Raw genomic sequence first — 18,575 nt, forward strand, 5'->3', positions numbered from 1 at the left:
TTCTCCCCCAAGCATGGTTGGGAACATTCCTCTGTGGTTTTCCCGCCAGCCGTACTGACGACTCTGTGGCCACAAGGCCAGAGCCACATGTGCAGAAGTGGCCAGATGTGACCAGAGGGTGGGGTTACACATACTCATCCTCATTCCCAACCCATGTCCTGCCCCAGCACCAGGAGGAAGGGTCCTTGGAAACTGCAGAAGGCCTTCCTGGAGGTAGCCAGCCACAGCCCACGATGGTGGCAAGGAAATGGCAGCCAGCTCAGGTCTCCCCAGCCCGTGAAGTGCTCAGCAAGGCCCTGAGCTGGCCGGAGGGTTATCTGTTCTTAGTCAAGGCTGGCTTGGCCCGTGGCACTCTGATCACTCAGCCAAGCGATGGACAGGCGTCAACCTGCTGCTCCCGGCAATGCTGGGGTTGTAGGAGCCGGATGCCAGCCCGCCTGCCCAGGGAAGGGCAGGAGTCCAAGCACTCCTGGCTCCCAGCAGATAACCCTGCCTAGGGCTGGAACTGTCGCCAGCAGTACTGGCTTCCCTTGCAGGAGCCCTGCAGAGAGCACATGGGCTCAGGCAAGGGGAATCTTCCACCAGACTGTCACTGCCACTGCAGCAGCAGAGATGTTAGGCCCAGAGCTGCAGTGGGAGCCACAGCCCTATTAGTATGCAGGTGGCAGGGCAGGCAGAGGGCTCTGCCATGCAGCCTCGTTCCCATGCAAACAGGAAGCACAGGCGACTCCAGAATATTAATTTGCAGGGCCTGCAGGGACTGGGTGGCATGCAGCACCCCAGGGGTTTGCCAGGTAGCAACCTGCTCCACCCAAAGTGGAAGGGGCCATGGCTGCTGTGCCTGAGTCAGGGAAAGGAGGGGCATGGAGCCCCATGAATAGAGTCTGCCCAGGCACAGACCCTGGAGCCTGGAGGGCCTTGCACTCTCTCAATGATCTGTGCCCTCTGCCAGCCTGGCATGAGCAGAGCAGGTGGCAGCAGCTGCCATCAGCACCAAGCACCTGGAAGGGGAAGTGGTTGTGTCATGATAGGAAGAGGCTCTTGGCCGCCTCCTGGTGGACTAGGAAGGCTGGGGAACCTCTGGGAAAAGAAGAGGATAGACAGACCCGGGGCGTGGTGGCTAGTTACCCAGGGCTGTCTCTTAAAAAAAGGGAACCTGGGCCGGGCGCATTGGCTCGCGCCTGTAATCCCAGCAGTTTGGGAGGCTGAGGCGGGCGGATCACCTGAGGTCAGGAGTTCAAGACCAGCCTGGCCAACGTGGCAAAACCCCATCTCTACTAAAAAATACAAAGATTAGCTGGGTGCGGTAGCGGGCACTTGTAATCCCAGCTACTCAGGAGGCTGAGGCAGGCAGAATTGTTTGAACCCAGGAGGCAGAGGTTGCAATGAGCCTAGATCATGCCACTGCACTCTAGCCTGGGTGATAGAGCAAGATTCTATTTCAAAAAAAAAAAAAAGAGGGTAGACGAAGGGGCACTGTTCCCTAAGAGGACAGGCCAAGAGCTCTGGCTAGCAAAGAGCCCCACTGAAAGGCCAGGGAGAGCCAGGCGCAATGGCTGTAATCCCAGCACTTTGGGAGTCCGAGGCGTGTGGATCACTTGAGGTCAGGAGTTCAAGACCAGCCTGGCCGACATGGAGAAACCCCATTTCTACTCAAATTACAAAATTAGCTGGGCGTGGTGATGCATGCCTGTAATCCCAGCTACTCGGGAGGCTGAGGCAGGAAAATCACTTGAACCCGGGAGGCAGAGGTTGCAATGAGCCAAGATCGTGACATTGCACTCCAGCCTGGGCAACAAGAGTGAAACTCTGTCTCAAAAAGAAAAAAAAAGAAAAGAAAAGAAAGCCAGGGAAAGGGTCACAGGGGAGGACAAGGCCCTGGGTCCTTCCCTCACCTGCCAGGATCTCACTTTGATGGGAATCGAGAGGCCAGTAGAGCCACCTCCTGCGGAGGTCAGAGGCAAGGCTCTGGGGGAAAGCCTTGGGCCCCCCCACCTGGCTCTATACTTTCCTCTTTCCTAGCACTGAGAACCTTCCTTCTCCTGGGAGTGGTGGCCTCGGTAACAAGCAGCAACACCATCTTGACCTCTGGTTTTCTGCAGGGCTGACCACCCTGCCCCCATGGGAAGTCCCAGCCTGGGTTGCTGAGTGGGTGGGGCTGTGTGTTTCTTTTTTTCTTTTTGTTTTTTGAGACGGAGTCTCGCTCTGTTGCCAAGACTGGAGTGCAGTGGCACGATCTCGGCTCACTGCAAGCTCCGCCTTCCGGGTTCACGCCATTCTCCCGCCTCAGCCTCCCGAGTAGCTGGGACTACAGGCGCCCGCCACCACACCCAGCTAATTTTTTGTATTTTTAGTAGAGACGGGGTTTCACCGTGTTAGCCAGGATGGTCTCGATCTCCTGACCTCGTGATCTGCCCACCTCAGCCTCCCAAAGTGCCAGGATTACCGGCGTGAGCCACCGTGCCTGGCCTTGGGGCTGTGTGTTTCTAGCCATGCGAGGGGCTAGGAAAATAGCAAGTTCTGCCTCAGGAGCTGCCCTGCCCAGCTCACGAGCACAAGTGGCCATGGGCAGTGCACCACCTGAGTGACACTTCTTTCCCATCCCGCTGGGTCTGCCTCCTCTTCAGGAACCCCAACCAGCCCAGTGGAGACTTCTGTGGTAGATTATTCAGGCAACATGAGGGAGAGCCTGGTCCTTTGGGGGAGATGATATAGGTACTCATGGGGCAACCCCTGAGACTACTGCCAGCACAGCCTTAGTCTAAAAAAACGGTGTCCAGGCAAAGAGACACAGCCTCCAAACAGACGAATGGCTCTGGGCCATGAGGCACAGGTTTTAGCAGTGCCTTGGGAACAAGAGTTAACAATAAAAAACAGATCTAGCTTCCCAAGAGCAAGGCCAAGCCTTCCGCCTGCTCTGAACACACCATGAGCTGCACCCCAGGTCCAAGCCTCCTCTCAGAGACAACATCTCCAACTCAAGAATCCCTGTGACAAGAACCCTGGTCAGCAAGGAAATGGGACCTTTCGTTCCCCCAGAGAAGCCCTGGGGGGGAGGGAGCTGGCACAGTGTGGACCTGCCTGGCAGACCCAAGAGGCTTAGCACTTGGCTCTAAAAGACCCTGCTCCATAAAATAAATATAAAAATAAGGCCAGGCGCAGTGGTTCATGCCTGTAATCCCAGCACTTTGAGAGGCCAAGGCGGGCAGATCACGAGGTCAGGAGTTTGAGACCAGCCTGGCCAACATGGTGAAACCCCCGTCTCTACTAAAGATACCAAAAAAAAAAAAAATTAGCTGGGCATGGTGGCCCACACCTGTAATCCCAGCTACTCGGGCAGCTGAGGCAGAATCACTTCAACCCAGGAGGTGGAGGTTGCAGTGAGCTGAGATCGCGCCATTGCACTCCAGCCTGGGCAACAACAGGGCGAGACTCCGTCTCGAAATAAATAAATAAATACATACATACATAATTTTTTTTCTTTTTTTTTTTTGAGACGGAGTCTCACTCTGTCGCCAGGCTGGAGTGCCGTGGCGTGATCTCGGCTCACTGCAACCTCCGCCTTCCAGGTTCAAGCGATTCTCCTGTCTCAGCCTCCTGAGTAGCTGGGACTACAGGTGCACGCCACCACATCCACCTAATTTTTTCTATTTTTAGGTAGAGATGGGGTTTTACCACATTGGTCAGGATGACCTCAATCTCTTGACCTCATGATCCACCTGCCTCAGCCTCCCAAAGTGCTGGGATTACAGGCGTGAGCCACTGCGCCCGGCCTAAAATAAAATTAATTTTTAAAAAGACCCTGCTCCAAGGCCGGGCGCGGTGGCTCACGCCTGTAATCCCAGCACTTTGGGAGGCCGAGGCAGGTGGATCACGAGGTCAGGAGATCGAGACCATGGTGAAACCCCGTCTCTACTAAAAATACAAAAAAAATTAGCTGGGCGCGGTGGCCGGCGCCTGTAGTCCCAGCTACTCCGGAGGCTGAGGCAGGAGAATGGCGTGAACCCGGGAGGCGGAGCTTGCAGTGAGCCGAGATCACGCCACTGCACTCCAGCCTGGGCGACAGCGAGATTCCGTCTCAAAATAAATAAATAAATAAATAAATAAATAAATAAATAAATAAATAAATAAAAATAAAAATAAAAAGACCCTGCTCCAGCCGGGCGCAGTGACTCATGCCTGTAATCTCAGCACTTTGGGAGGCCGAGACAGGCAGATCACGAGGTCAGGAAATCGAGACCATCCTGGCTAACACGGTGAAACACCGTCTCTACTAAAAACACAAAAAATTAGCTGGGCGTGGTGGCGGGCACCTGTATTCTCAGCTACCTGGGAGGCTGAGGGGCTGAGGCAGGAGAATGGCATGAACCCAGGAGGTGGAGCTTGCAGTGAGCACCACTGCACTCCAGCCTGGGTGACAGAGCGAGACTCCGTCTCAAAAAAAAAAAAAAAAAAAAGACCCTGCTCCAGAAGCCACCAGTCCCAGAAAGCTAGGAGGAGGGGAGGGGACCCAAGGGGCGTAGAGTACAAGGTATGGGGCATTATTACGCTGTTTGGAATGTCTATGCAGGACATAAATGAGGTCCATGCAGATACTCCCTGGATCTGAGGAGCTGCCTTTACAAGAGGAGAGAGTGAAAAGGACCTTGGAGATCATCTGTTTCAATACCCTCAAGACACAGGTGAGGAAACCAAGCCTTTTAGAGAGGCTGCTCTGCAGATGATCCTACCAGCTAAGTAGCAGCAAAACGGGGATCTGGACCCAGGTGTCCTGACTCCTGGCACAGGCAGGTTCCCTCTGAACATACACGTGTGCAGTCTGGCTCCCATGTGGGGTGTCCTATGTGCTCAGTGTAAGCCAGCCCTGGGACAAGTGAGGGTCTCAATAAAGAGGAGATGAGGCAGGGGGAGGGGGGGCAGGGGAGGATGTACGGGGGCTGGTGTTCAACTTTATTCCTGAGCCCCCTTCTCTCCTTGGGCTAAAATCCCCTCAGGGAGGAAGATCACAGACCAAGTGGTCCTCAGTATTTACAGAAAACAAAGCCTCCTCTCACAACCCCAGGAGGCCCCCGAGGCCAGAATGGTTCCTGTGCTCTAGGAGCACAAACTGTGAACTCGCACTGACAGGCCCAGCACATAAGGCTGTGTAGGATGCATATTGCACATGGGCTCTCATCTAAAGGGGTGAGTTGGGGCTGACATCTAGCCCAAGCTCCAATCGCCAGGCCATGCACACTGGCATGAGGATGTATCTACCCAGAAGAAGGGCCTTTTTAAAATCTGCACAAAGAAGCTTTTATGTGGATTAGCAACGTTCCTACCCAGAGACCTGAGTTCAAATTCCAGCTCTCACTTACTCTGTGACCTTGGGCAGGTTCCCTTTTTCTTTTTTTCTGACAGAGTCTCGCTCTGTTGCTAGGCTGGAGTACTGCAGTGGTGCGATCTTGGCTCACTGCAACCTCCACCTCCCGGGTTCCAGCGATTCTCCTGCCTCAGCCTCCTGAGTAGCTGCGACTACACGCACGTGCCACCACACCCAGCTAATTTTTGTACTTTTAGTAGAGACGGAGTTTCACCATGTTGGCCAGGATGGTCTCCATCTCTTGACCTCGTGATCCGCCTGCCTCGGCCTCCCAAAGTGCTGGGATTACAGGCGTGAGCCACCACGCCCGGCCAGGTTCTCTCTTTTTTTTTTTTTTTTTTTTGGAGACAGTCTCTCTGTTGCCCAGGCTGGAGTGCAGTGGGGTGATCTCGGGTCACTGCAACCTCCGCCTCCCGGGTTGAAGCGATTCTCCTGCTTCAGCCTCCCAAGTAGCTGGGACTACAGGCACATGCCACCACACCTGGCTACTCGTTTGTATTTTTAGTAGAGACGGTTTCACCGTGTTAGCCAGGATGGTCTCTATCTCCCGACCTCAGCTGATCCACCCGCCTCAGCCTCCCAAAGTGCTGGGATTACAGGCTTGAGCTACCGCCCCCGGCCCAGGTTCCCTTTATTTAAGAGATAGCCCTGGGTAACTGGCCTACCCTAGAGGGCAGAATCTCCCACCAGCACCCAGGCCCTCAGGACCTCCCTCACCAGGCTGGGGAGTCAGCAGCTTCTAATTACCTTGTTCTGTCTCTTGGAGATTGGGGAAAGGCTCTTGTTCCTGTCCTGGCCTGAGGGAGTTTGGAAGGAGGCAGAGAACAGCATTTCACACCCTGAGCCCGTGACGCTGTGACACCGATGACCCCTCCCCACCAAGGACAGTTTCCCATGATCTATTTCTGTGCTCTGTGTGACTAGTGAGGCCAATTTAGGCTCAACAGGTTCTACCACAATTCAGATACTATTTCCACATAGGCAAGCTGGGTCTGACTCTCACCTAGCAATTTTCACAATTCCTTAAGTAACACAAGTGAACACACATCACATAGTGGTTGAGAGCAAGGGCTCTGGAGTGAGAGGACGCTGGGGTTCAATTCAGGCACTCCCCTTCCTAGGGCAAGACACGGGGCACCACCCTGCGCTCCATGCAGGCATCTGTAAACTGGGAGGCAGAACAGCACCCAACACCCAGGGTAGTTAGGCTCGGGAGAATGTATGCGGAGGAGCTTGGCACAGGGCCTGGGAAGATCAAGAGGTGCCAGGCAGGGCTATTATTAATGGCTCCTAATATTTTTTGTGTCCTGAACTCTTTTGGCAATCTAGTGAAGCCTGTGGACCACTTCTCAGAATGGTTCTTTTTTTTTTTTTTGAGATGTAGTTTCACTCTTGTTGCCCAGGCTGGAGTGCAATGGCACGATCTCGGCTCACTGCAACCTCTGCCTCCCAAGTTCAAGCAATTCTCCTGCCTCAGCCTCCCAAGTAGCTGGGATTACAAGCATGCGCCACCATGCCCGGCTAATTTTGTATTTTTAGTAGAGATGGGGTTTCACCACGTTGTCCAGGCTGGTTTCGAAACCCTGACCTCAGGTGATCCGCCTGCCTCGGCCTCCCAAAGTGCTGGAATTATAGGTGTGAGCCACCATGCCTGGCCTTCTCAGGATGTTTCTAAAGTGCATAAAATCGGACGGGTGCAGTGGCTCACACCTGTAATCCCAGCACTTTGGGACCCCGAGGTGGGCAGATCACTTGCAGTCAGGAGTTCAAGACCAGCCTGGCCAACATGGTGAAACCCCGTCTCTACTAAAAATACAAAAATTACCCAGGCATAGTCTCACATACTTGGGAGACTGAGGCAAGAGAATCGCTTGAACCCAGAGGCGGAGGTTGCAGTGAGCTGAGATTGCACTACTGCACTCCGGCCTAGGCAACAGAGTGAGACTCTGTCTCAAAAAAAAAATTAAAAAAATAAATAAATAAAGTGCATAAAATGAAATACTTAAGAATTCCCAAATCTTTTAAGTGGGGCCAACTTCACAGACCACCTGGATTCTAAGGGTGCCAGCCTCAGACTCCCACCAGAGGGAAGTCTTAGCACTCATTTCAGACTGTCTGAATATCACTCTGTGGTCCTGTCACAAACAAAGCCCTTTTTGTGGGTCCCACACAACACAAACCAGTGCAGCCAGCAGCTGGGTGTCGATGCCAGAGGAGGAATCTCTGAGAGCAGCTTCCTTCCCACTCCCGCACTTCCAGGCCATCTCACCTGCCTCGCTACCTCCAGGAAGGGCCACTCTGTGCTCTGTGGCTCAGGCCACAGTTGTGGGATCCCTTTTGTCCCTCAAAAACATTACTTAGCACAGATGAGCACAAGTTTCGGCCCTTGCTCTCGGGGTCCCCAGCTGCAAGCAGTCCAAAATTCTTCCCTGGGCTCCAACCTCACTGAGCCCCACTGCAGGTGACAACTCTCTCCCCAGTTCTATTCCACATCCTCCTGGGTTGAGGACATGGGAGGCCCTAAGCCCCTTTTCCCACAAAGCAGACGCAATGTGAAACTGACCTCAGAGACCCTTAGTGTGTCAGGGAAGGAAGGGCCTGAAGATCAGCAACTCAATTCCCCCAGTTTTCAGAGGAGGAAAGTGAGGCCAGAGAAGGAAGAGACTTGTCCAAGGTCACCTGGAAAGGAGATGGAGGACCCAGGGCTTAATCCCAGCTCTTCTGGCTCTCTGTCTGCTCCCCACTAAAAAACAGAAGGGGAAACACTAAGGCCCAGTCTCAAACTGAATGAGAGATGCAACAAGGGGCCAAACTCTGTATTAAGGATCCAGAGGTCTAGACAAGGGCACCTGGTTGGTCCCCAGAACATCAGAGCCCAGGAGTGCAGGGGAGAATGGGATCAAGTGCAGGGAACCCCCAGAAACCTTGAGGCAGACTGTGACTCTGAAGGACCTTAAGCTCAGGATGCAGAGCCCTGATGAAGGCACAACGCATCTCTCACTGGTACAGATAGAGTTAGCAGTTGATCTTGGGATGCTCTCTGGAGGAGAAGTAGACTCACATTTCCCAGACAGCCATTTCCGGCATATACCTGGGTACAAAGCTACAGGCAAGTAAAAGGCACACTAACCATTCAAAGTCTGCAGCTGTTGCTAGGACTGTTTGCTCCACACCTGGGGTGGAATGGCAGGGGCTCCAGAGCAGATCTGCCTCCACTCCCCAAGCACAGCACAGCCCTGGGTGTCCAGCAGGGCGCCCTGTCCACCTGGCTGCTTGCCATAATCCCCCATTCCACTGGGGTTTAGACACCTGCTCCCTGGCGTCTGGAAACATCCTCTCTCCTGACTGACAGGCAGCTGGGAGTTGGATTCACCTCTCTCTGGGGCGACAGCCTCCCTCCTCCTGTATAGACCCTTCTCCCAGGAGTCCCAAGACCCACCAAGGCCTTCCAGGGATGCTGATGACATTCACTGGCTGACTGCTGGGCCCTGTGACCCATGTCCACACAGCTCTTAATCCAAGGATGAGCTGAGTCTACTCTGATCAGAATCACCTGAGACATGAGTTTAAATCACTGGTTCCTGGGCTGCCCTACAGAATCCAAACCTTTGTTGGGGGGCAGGGTGTCAAGGCCTGAGAATCTGCATTTTAATACATTCCCTTGGTAATTCTGATGCGACCAAAAGTTTGAGAACCACGGCCTCACAGTGTCCCTAGGCTGCCTGCTGCCAACCTGACAGCTGTTACAGCTGTGTGTGTGGACACAGTTAATCTGATTTCCTGTCTGGCAGCTGTGTGGCAGGGAAGGGACAGCTGAGGGTCTCAAAAACAAGAAGAGGGGATGAGGCAGGGGGAGGGAGACACAGGAGGTTGTATGGGGGCTGGTGTTCAACTTTATTCCTGAGCCCCCTTCTCTCTCTCCTTGGGCTAAAATCCCCTCAGGGAGGAAGATCACAGACCAAGTGGTCCTCAGTATTTACAGAAAACAAAGCCTCCTCTCACAACCCCAGGAGGCCCCCGAGGCCAGAATGGTTCCTGTGCTCTAGGAGCACAAACTGTGAACTCGCACTGACAGGCCCAGCACATAAGGCTGTGTAGGATGCATATTGCACATGGGCTCTCATCTAAAGGGGTGAGTTGGGGCTGACATCTAGCCCAAGCTCCAATCGCCAGGCCATGCACACTGGCATGAGGATGTATCTACCCAGAAGAAGGGCCTTTTTAAAATCTGCACAAAAGAAGCTTTTTTTTTTTTTTTTTTTGAGGCAGAGTCTCGCTCTTGTTGCCCAGGCTGGAGTGCAATGGCGCAATCTCGGCTCACTGCAACCTCCGCCTCCCGGGTTCAAGCGATTCTCCTGCCTCAGCCTCCAAAGTAGCTAGGATTACAGGCATGCACCACCATTTCCGGCTAATTTTTTTGTAGTTTTAGTAGAGACGGGGTTTCTCCATGTTGGTTAGGCTGGTCTCAAACTCCCTACCTCATGTGATCCGCCCGCCTCGGCCTCCCAAAGTGCTGAGATTCCAGTTGTGAGCCACCGAGCCTGGCCAAAAGCAGCTTTTATGTGGATTAGCAATGGTCCTACCCAGAGACCTGAGTTCAAATTCCAGCTCTCACTCTGTGACCTTGGGCAGGTTCCCTTTTTTTAAGAGATAGGGTCTTGTTATAGCGCCCAGGCTGGAATGCAGTGATCATGGCTCATTGCAGCCTCAAACTCTTGGGCTCAAGCAATCCTCCTGCCTCAGCCTCCTGAGTAGCTAGAACTACAGGTGCATGCTACCATGCCTGGTTAATTTTTTTTTTTTTTTACATTTTTTTTGTAGAGACATGGTCTGGCTATGCTGCGCAGGCTGGTCTCAAACTCCTGGCCTGAAGTGATCTTCCTCCCTCAGGCTTCCAAAGTGCTGGGATTACAGGTATGAGCCACCATGTCCAATAAGTTCCTTAACCTCTCTGAGCCTTCTCAACTGTTCACCACAGCTATCAATACTTTCCCAAAAGAGATATGGCAAGGGCCGGGTGTGGTGGCTCACGCCTGTAATCCCAACACTGTGGGGAGGCTGAGGCAGGTGGATCACGAGGACAGGAGTTCGAGACCAGCCTGGCTAACATAGTGAAAACCCGTCTCTACTACAAATACAAAAATTAGCCGGGCATGGTGGCATGTGCCTGTAGTCCAAGCTACTCGGAAGGCTGAGGCAGGGGAATCGCTTGAACCCAGGAGGTGGAGGCTGTGGTGACCCAAGATTGTGCCACTGTACTCCAGCCTGGACAAAAGAGGGAGACTCCATATCAAAAAAAAAAAAAAAAAAAAAAAAGGACAGAGAAAGTACCTGATAGCCTTGTCACTTAGAGCATTACAATAGTTCCACTCTCACCCCTGAGTCTTGCACTTCTTACCCTCCCGGCACTACATACCTACACACACAGCCAAACCCAGAAAGACTAAAGAGCACGAACAAGAATATCCAGGGAAAGCCCTAAGACCAAACCTGGACCCCATGGCACTTCCCAGTGTCCATAGCATTCCTTCTGGCACAAGCAGGATTCACACCCTCCCTCCATGGGAAAAGCAGACTCCTCCTCCATGCCATCTCATAAAGTCCTGTGTATTGTCTAGGCATCAGCTCCACCCCGTATAGGACAAAGGGGAATCCAGGACCCACATAAGGGAAGCAGAGAATTCCCCACCTCTGTGTCCTTGAGAATCCCATACTAGGGTTCAAACTCCCAGGCTCCCCAAGCCAGAACCAAGCTTGGATGATGGTGGTGCCCACTGTGCACTGGGGGGCTGTGGTAGGGTGGCCAGGCAGAGACCCCATCCATCAAGGGAGACCTCTGATCGCTAAGAGCAGATGCTGAGATCTGCCCCGCTCTTTAAGCAAGAACAGCAGAGTGCCCCTGTCCTTCAGTAGGCTAAGGCTCTGTCTCACCCACTGGGGTGACTCACTAAAGCTGTCTCTATTCACCCAGAGGTCCAAGCCCCAGAATAGAGCCCAGGAATCCTGCCAGCAATTCTGGACTCCAGCCCTCCCCATGCGACATTCATTCATCCATGTGCCAGGCACTGTGTTAGGTGCTGGGCAATGGCAACAACCAAGACAGCCCAGAGAGCAAAGGCTGTCCCTAAAAGAGGGTTCCAAAGATGCTGCTGGAGATGGCAGGCAGGCACCACCCTCGAAAGACCCTTGCCCCAACCCCTTGGGCTTGGGAGACCTGCACAACTCACACTGTCCAAAGAAGCTTCCCTGGATACCTGCTTTTTCAGCCATAGGATGTTGCATCCTGTCTGGAGACCGATCAAGAGATGGGGAGAGGGGGTGGGGAGGGAAACACCAGGCTGCCTGGGACCTCATGGCCGTGTTTATCCGGGGTGGATTTTTTTTAACCCAAAGGTTAAAGTGTTTCTATTTGAAACATCTATTTACATTCCAGAGTCCAAAAAAAAAAAAAAAAAACAACAAGGCTGCCGAGCTCCAGGCCTATATCTGTCCCTAGCCGCGTCACAGACACAGCATCAGAGCTGCGCAGGGGGAACATTCTTAGCCCTCTCCCCGAGCTGCTGAGGTGACTCACGCCTCCCTCCTGCCAGCATGGACCAAGCCACCACTCTGAAGGCCAGCCAGCATTGGGGGTGGAGTGGGGAGACAGGGATCTGGAGAGAGGGGCTGCCTGGGACCCCATGCAGGGGCAGCCAGGCTTAGGGAGGAGATGAGAGCAGGGTCCCAGCCTGCAAGGTTTCTGGGGTACAATCTGAAAGCAGGTGAATGAACAAGCTGAGGAGGAAACTTCCGGCCAACTGCTGGCTGCTGCTGGTAGCAAGGAACAGAGGGGACGGGGCAGGATGGGTGGACCTGATAAGCCAGATAGCGTGGAGCTGTCCCAAGCAGATGCTCTGTGATTATTCTGCCTTCCAAGAGACCACCTTGAGTCCCAGAGGCTAGGGGCTAGGGGCCAGCAGGTAGGGTCTTTAGCTAGACCTGTGGACTCCAGACCAGGGTAAGAACCAGCCCTCTGGGTTTATTCCTCATCCCAGGGACCTGTGTAGGTGGCCCCCAGGCATATGCCCCTACCTCAGGGGACTACATGGGTATCTTGTAGAGCCGGTCCCCAAGGATATGCCCCCATCCCCGCCCCAGGCTACAGGGCTGGCCCCGGGGTAATGCTCCTATCCCCGGGGCCTGCATGGATACCCTGCAGGGCTAGTCTTCAGGGTCATGCCCCTACATGAGAACACTGCATGGGCATCCCTGCCTGGGCAGAAGATAGGTCATGTTCCAAAGATTTTTTTGATTCTTCCCAAAACATTCATGCTCTGACACATCCAAGTCCCACTGCAACCTTATCCCTGGGCAGCTCAGAGCCAAATCACAGGCACCTGCAGAGGCACACAGTTCCCACTTTCCAATTTGAAGCTTGGGATGCACACCCACATATCCAGAGGCAAGGACTCCCCATTCACACGCACACACAGACACCCACACTTGAGTGCCAAGCCACTGCCAGGAGGGGCTGAGCAGGCATGGGTCCAGCAGGCCCCTCCCTGGAGGAAGCATCTTGTGGTGCCGGCCTGGTGGGGAGGCTGTGCCAGGAAGGCTTGATGCTGCCAAAAGGTTCATGGGAGTGAGGGAAGGAGTGGCCCAGCTCTGGGGGACCCCACCCCTAGCCAAGAGCCAAAAAAGTTCCTGCTGAGAAAGTGGCAGGATTAGGGGGTCCCGAAGCCCATCTGAGCCAGAGTAACACCTCCTCATCCTCATGAGATGGGCATCAACCCAGACCTGGGGAGAGGAGCGCCATCGGGAGCCAGCTAGGGGCTAAGGCAGCCAAGCCCCTCAATATCCAAGCTGCCAGCCTCTGCCTAACTCCATCACAACTGCACCAAGCCTCCCCAAGTGTCTGATTCTCAAGAGACTCCTGGCTGGGGACTTGCGGAAGTCACTGTACTCAATCCTGTAGCCCCAAGAACCAAGCCAGAGGAGCTGGGGTAACCTTTATTCTTGTGGACACCCAGCTACGCCTTCTTCCCTTGCCCAAACTTGGGGAGCGGGCAGCATGGAGGCAGGTCACTGACCCACTTCCTCCCCTCTGACCACAGTGCCAACTAGGCCAGGATCCTCCAGTAACCCCCAGCCCCCAGCAGCGGATGCCGACCCTGCCAGAGAATGAAGGGACTGGAAGAGATGCAGCAGAGTACAGCTGAGGGGCACAGGGGAGCAGCAGGATCTGGGCAGGGAGGGCAGGGGCCTCTCTGAGCAGGGATCCCCCAGCCCCGTGTATTCTCAACAAAACTCTCAAGACAGATTTATGCAGGATCCTATCTGTGCAAGGCTCAGGGCCAGATACTCAGCCCAGGGACAAGGATGCCCGATGACAGAGGGCAGGCAGGGACATCAAGGCACTTACCTGTCACCGGGATGCTGTGCAGAGAAGTCTGCGGCAGGATTTCCAAGGATGGTTCCCGGCCTGACATCCCATCTGCTGAGAAACAGGATTCTGTCTCATAGATGGTCTGCAGCATCTCCACGAGCCCCTGAGCCTTGGGCACCAGCAGCATGCCAGGGAGGGGGCCGCCAGAGGCGGGGAGCAGGCCGAAGGGAAGGTGGTCGGGCAGCCCGCACTGCACAGGTTCCCTCAGGCCACTGCCGATGGGACCCACACTGTGGGGAAGTGCCTCATCCGGCCTGGGCACTCCTGGCAGGAGGGGCAGGGAGGCCCTAGAGCTGCAGGCCCAGCTCTGCTCTAGAGGGGCATCCGACCACCAGCCTCTCCCTGGTTCCTGGGAGCTGGGGTATGGCTGAGCACTTGGGACAGGAAGGGGAGCTCAGCGGGCAGGCGGGCTCTGTGTTCCCTCCCAACCCTGGGTGACAGCTCTGGGCCCGGCTCCCTGCTCCTCCTTCCCGAATGAGCCGCCGCCGGCAGCTGGCAGGAGACTGAAATAGCAGTTGGGGGAGGGCCCTGTCTATAAATAGGTGGAGCATGCTCAGGGAGCTGCGGGCCGGCTGCCAGGAGGCCCCATGGTGGGGGAGGCGGTTCTACCCCAGGAGGAAGCGCCAGGCGCGGGGGATGGGAACAGGGGAGGGCCTGCACTCAGGGCCAAGGCCACAGCGCTGGGTGGCCAGAGGCTGGGCTGGGGAAGGGCGCCGGCTGGGGTACCCATGCATCTGGGAGCGGCTCTGGCTGCTACTCTTGGCAAGCAAGCCAGGGGATGGAGACCAAGAAGCCAGACTCAAGCCTCCGTCTTTCTTCTTGCCTTCCAGAACAGGTAAAGGAATCAGAAGGGTCTAGGAGAGGCTGGCACACAGGCACCTTCCCTGGAGTTCTAATAGCCCCATGAAGGTTTGCTTAACTTCTGCCCTCCCACAGAGTTGAGAGGTGCCTCCCCACCCCACCCCTTCAACCAGCAGAGAGACCCCTAAACACCTGCTAAACGGCAGCTCCCTCCCGCTCATTCTGGAGTGTCGCCTCCAGAGGCTGCTCAGCCTCAGCCTCTTTCTAGGGTGTAGGGATACTCCTCCTGGGCAGACAGGTGTCCCCTGGTCCCCTTTCCTCACCCCAATCCAGGAAAGGGGACCACGGAACATCTGCTAATTCTCAGAGCACAGGTAGCTCCTCCATGGCAATGTGCCAGGTGAAGTGCTAAGAACATCATATACATCATCTCATTTATTCTGCGTGGTGACCTTGGGAGAGAGGCACAGATGGGGAAACTGAGGCACGGGGACATGAAGTCACTCACCCTAGGTCATAAAGCTGTTTACATGGCAGGGCTGGGATGTCTGAGGCTCAGGTCTGAGCTCTCACCACCACACTCCACTGCCTCCCATTTCCCAAGGTTTCTATTAACAGGTACAATGACCCCTGTGCTGAAGTAGGAAGAGACTTGAGGTTGGAACCTCGCTAAGGAGAGTCAAGAGTTTTTCAGCATCCAGTCGTGACCCACCAGCCAGCCTCAGGCCTGGCAGCACAGCCCCTGCTCCCTGGGTCCTGGGGCTGGTGCACCATGAGGACCAGTGCCACTCCCCCGCCCTCCCCACCGCTGGCCTGCCCCTGCTCCTCAGATTGTGCCTCCCACTTGGCCCCCTGACCTCACTAGAGCCTTTTAATAGCCTGGTTATTCCTGTGTCTATATCCCCCTCCCCCTTCCTGATGTCACAGTTGCTATTTTGGAGCCCCCTCCTTGACCCCTACTCCAGGCATGGAGCCAGGGACACCTGTCCTCTCTCTGGACTGGATGACCTCACCCTCTTGTTGGGAGCCCAGGAGGAGCTGGCCAACCAAGGACACAGTGGCTGTGGCTCCTGGAGCCCAATTTCCCAGCCAGCTTCTGCCAGTCAGGGATGGCAAAGGGGTCTCCTGCCCTTAGGCTGGGAGTGGGAGGATTAGGGGGACCACACCTATAGGCAGAGGGAGGCTTTCCCAGGCCCTAGACTAGCAAGATGTATATGTTGCCGGGGGGTACCCAGTGGTGGACCAGGAAAGAAACAGGGGTCTGGAGCTGCAGCTTCTAAACCAGGACAGATTCTAGAAAAAGGGCAATGGAACAGTGCTCCCTCAGAAGCCTAGCGCTGGTGGACATTCAGAGTATGGCTGGGGATCTCGTTCACCACCCCTTGCCCCAACCTCATCCTGGCCAACCAGGCCCTCTCAAGAGGAAGGGAAGGGAAGGTCTTCATCAGTGGGGTGATGGGCAGCAGATTCAAGGGAGCCCAGAAAGCCGAGAGCAGCAACCCCTCCCAGCCCAGAACTCCACCCACCCATGCTAGGAGTAACCAGAAGGGCTGGCTAGCCCTGTCCCAGCTCTCTCTGCCTGCCCCAGGCATAGGAGAGTGTGGCAGGAGAGCCTTGTTCTAAAGAGGAAGTTGTCAGTTACCAGGACTCAAAAGCAGGGCCCCCAGAACCTGGAGCACCCAGACATCGAAGGAAAGAGGACTTTCTGCTTAGGGAAGATAGTAGCACCCAGGACAGGGACACCCAGAGGTGGCTGGAGCCGGGAGCTGGCACCATTACAGCCTCCAAGAAGTAGGAAGCAAAGTGTTGGACACAGTCAGAAAATCCTCAGTGCAATTCCCAGAACCCTCCAAGGCAATAAGAGAGTAGGTTTGGGATGGGGACAAATGCCTTTTTTTCTTCTGAGATTCAGGTGATACAAGGTCCTCCTAATGTCTAACTTCAATCCTTCATGCTTTAGCCCCCCTCCTTGCAGTTCACTTCTCTTTTCCATTCTCTCCCATCCAGCACACCCATGTCTCATCCCACAAACCTTATGGAGCACCCACCAAGCATGGGGTACATGAGCTTCACCCAGAGCCAGGACTGTCTTCCCCAGACTCACTCTGCCCCTCCCTCAAAGGCTGTACTCTGACCTCCTAGCCCTCTGAATCTGAAGGAGGAAAGAACCTAACCCTGGCTCCAGGTTCCATTTCCTGAGCCCAAAGGCTGTGGGGATGGGGGGACCTTGACCAAAGGGAAGAAAGCAAGGTCTGCTTAGTGTGCAGTGAAAAAGCCAAGGGCTGGCCCAGGAGCACCCTGGATGAAGTGTGAGATGCCAGCTTCCCTGAGACCCAGACATCAGGCCCGCCCGCCCTCCTGTTCTTTCCTGCCCTTCGAGCCCAGTCCTGCTGGAGCCCATCAGCATGGCCTGGGAACTGCCATGTGCCAGACTCCATGCTAGGTGTTGGCTGAACCCTCTCATTTGAAGCCAAGGCCAGGAAAAATGTGAACACCTACTTTGGCATCTTCTACTTCCCCTCAGGGTTGACCCTGCCTTCCCTGGCCATTCCATTCTAAGCCTTCAATCTCTTTGGAATGATAGAGCAGGGAAGAGGAGGGGAGAAGCAGGTCCCACTCTGCAGTGAGCACAGAAGTGTCCCACGCAGCATCTCAGTAGAGAAGGGAGGCCAGGAGTCTACTTCCCAGACCCCAGCCCCATGCCAGGATTGACCCACTTTCTCACTGCCTGCCTTCCCTGGGGGCTATGAAGGAGGCAGAGCCCAAGGCTGGAAGGCAGGACGCCGAGGTTCCTGACTCCACCCCACACCCATGTCCCAGTTTCTCTGGTCACCCAGAGAGCAAGGGTGGGGGGGCGCTGCTGCCCTCCATCCTGGAAAAGGGAGAGAGAAAGTGTGAGGGTTCTGGGAGGCGCTGGGCAGGCAGGTGTTGTCATGAAGCTTGTCTCCCTCCCACACTGGGGAGAAGGATCCTGGCCGCCTCCTCCATGGCCCCACTGCCACCCAGACTGGCTTGCACAGCGGGCCTCACTCTTGCCTGCTCTTCTGGGCAATGGCACAGAGAAGAGGGTACAACCAGAGCTGGCCTTGGTCCCAGGCCCCTGGGCAGCTCCTCCAACCTAGTTGGGCCGAGTCTGAGCTGAGGGAAAATTCTGTCAGCCTTTCAGCCCCACTGAGGAGAACATGCAGAAGCAAACAGTTCCAGAAAAATAAAGAAAGCCTTAATCCTGAAGCCCCCTTTTGCCTGAAGAAAAGGCAGAGATCGGGGAATGGTCTCAGGGAAGCAGGCAACTCCATCAATAGCCTCCGCCTGTGATTCCAAGACTGCAAAAGAGGTAAATAAAGTCAAAGGCTGGTAGGCAGCCCGAGCCAGAGGGAAGTCATCAGCTCCCACCTCCCTGGGGGTGGGCCCCAGAAGGAAATCACTCACAGTCTCCACCTGCTGCCCCTCACCAAAACAGTCTCTCTTGCTAACATGTTCACTGTGAAGACCAGGGATGGCCCATCTCATATTTTCTTCTGTCTTCCACAGGCTGAGCCTGTTGGTGATACTCAGTGAGGACTTGCCAAACTGAAAAGCTCCTACGCTGAGAGGACTTGAGGGGAACCAGAAGCTCTGCCCCTTACCCAGCCTGCTGTTCTGTACTCTGGGGAAAGAGGAGCAAGTGTTCAGGGAAGTGAGGAGAAGGTGGGAGGCGCTGAGGGGCTGCAGCAGACCCTGGGGACTAACCATTTCCTTCCTTCCCACCTCTTATCTCCTGCCTCGTGGCCCATACCTTTCCTTCTTGGGGCTCTCTGCAGGGTGTCTACGGGGAAGTGGACACCCGCGTGCTCTGGCTACAATCGGTGGTTTCATTTTACTTCCGCCGAGTTCCAAGGCATGTGGTTTCCAGGCTTCTGCCAGGCGCTGGGCACCCCAGCCCTAGCCCAGATGCCAGCCCAAGCTCTGGGAATAGCAGACACTAGGCCCCTCAGAAAGGAAGAGCTG

General features: G+C 55.0%; 1 protein-coding gene across 17 annotated transcripts in view; it reads right to left on the bottom strand.

Annotated features, from left to right (window-relative positions):
- Positions 1-18,575, bottom strand: part of HDAC5 (histone deacetylase 5) — a 45,640-nt gene that overhangs the window by 18,994 nt on the left and 8,071 nt on the right. For 4 of the 17 annotated variants that reach the window (XM_055256225.2, XM_055256234.2, XM_055256228.2 and 1 more), the window contains exons 3-4: positions 13,764-13,838; positions 6,110-6,159 (exon numbers count right to left, since the gene is read on the bottom strand). The exons of 1 other annotated variant lie outside the window; for it this stretch is intronic. In XM_055256225.2, coding sequence (XP_055112200.1) covers positions 6,110-6,159; positions 13,764-13,838 — 125 coding nt within the window. Of the gene's footprint in view, positions 1-6,109; positions 6,160-7,925; positions 8,057-13,763; positions 13,839-18,575 lie in introns of those variants that run through there. 12 more of the 17 variants (XM_055256233.2, XM_055256231.2, XM_055256232.2 and 9 more) reach the window with 6 other exon arrangements.

This window comes from Symphalangus syndactylus, chromosome 20 (genome assembly GCF_028878055.3).
Source record: "Symphalangus syndactylus isolate Jambi chromosome 20, NHGRI_mSymSyn1-v2.1_pri, whole genome shotgun sequence".
NCBI lineage: Eukaryota > Metazoa > Chordata > Mammalia > Primates > Hylobatidae > Symphalangus > Symphalangus syndactylus.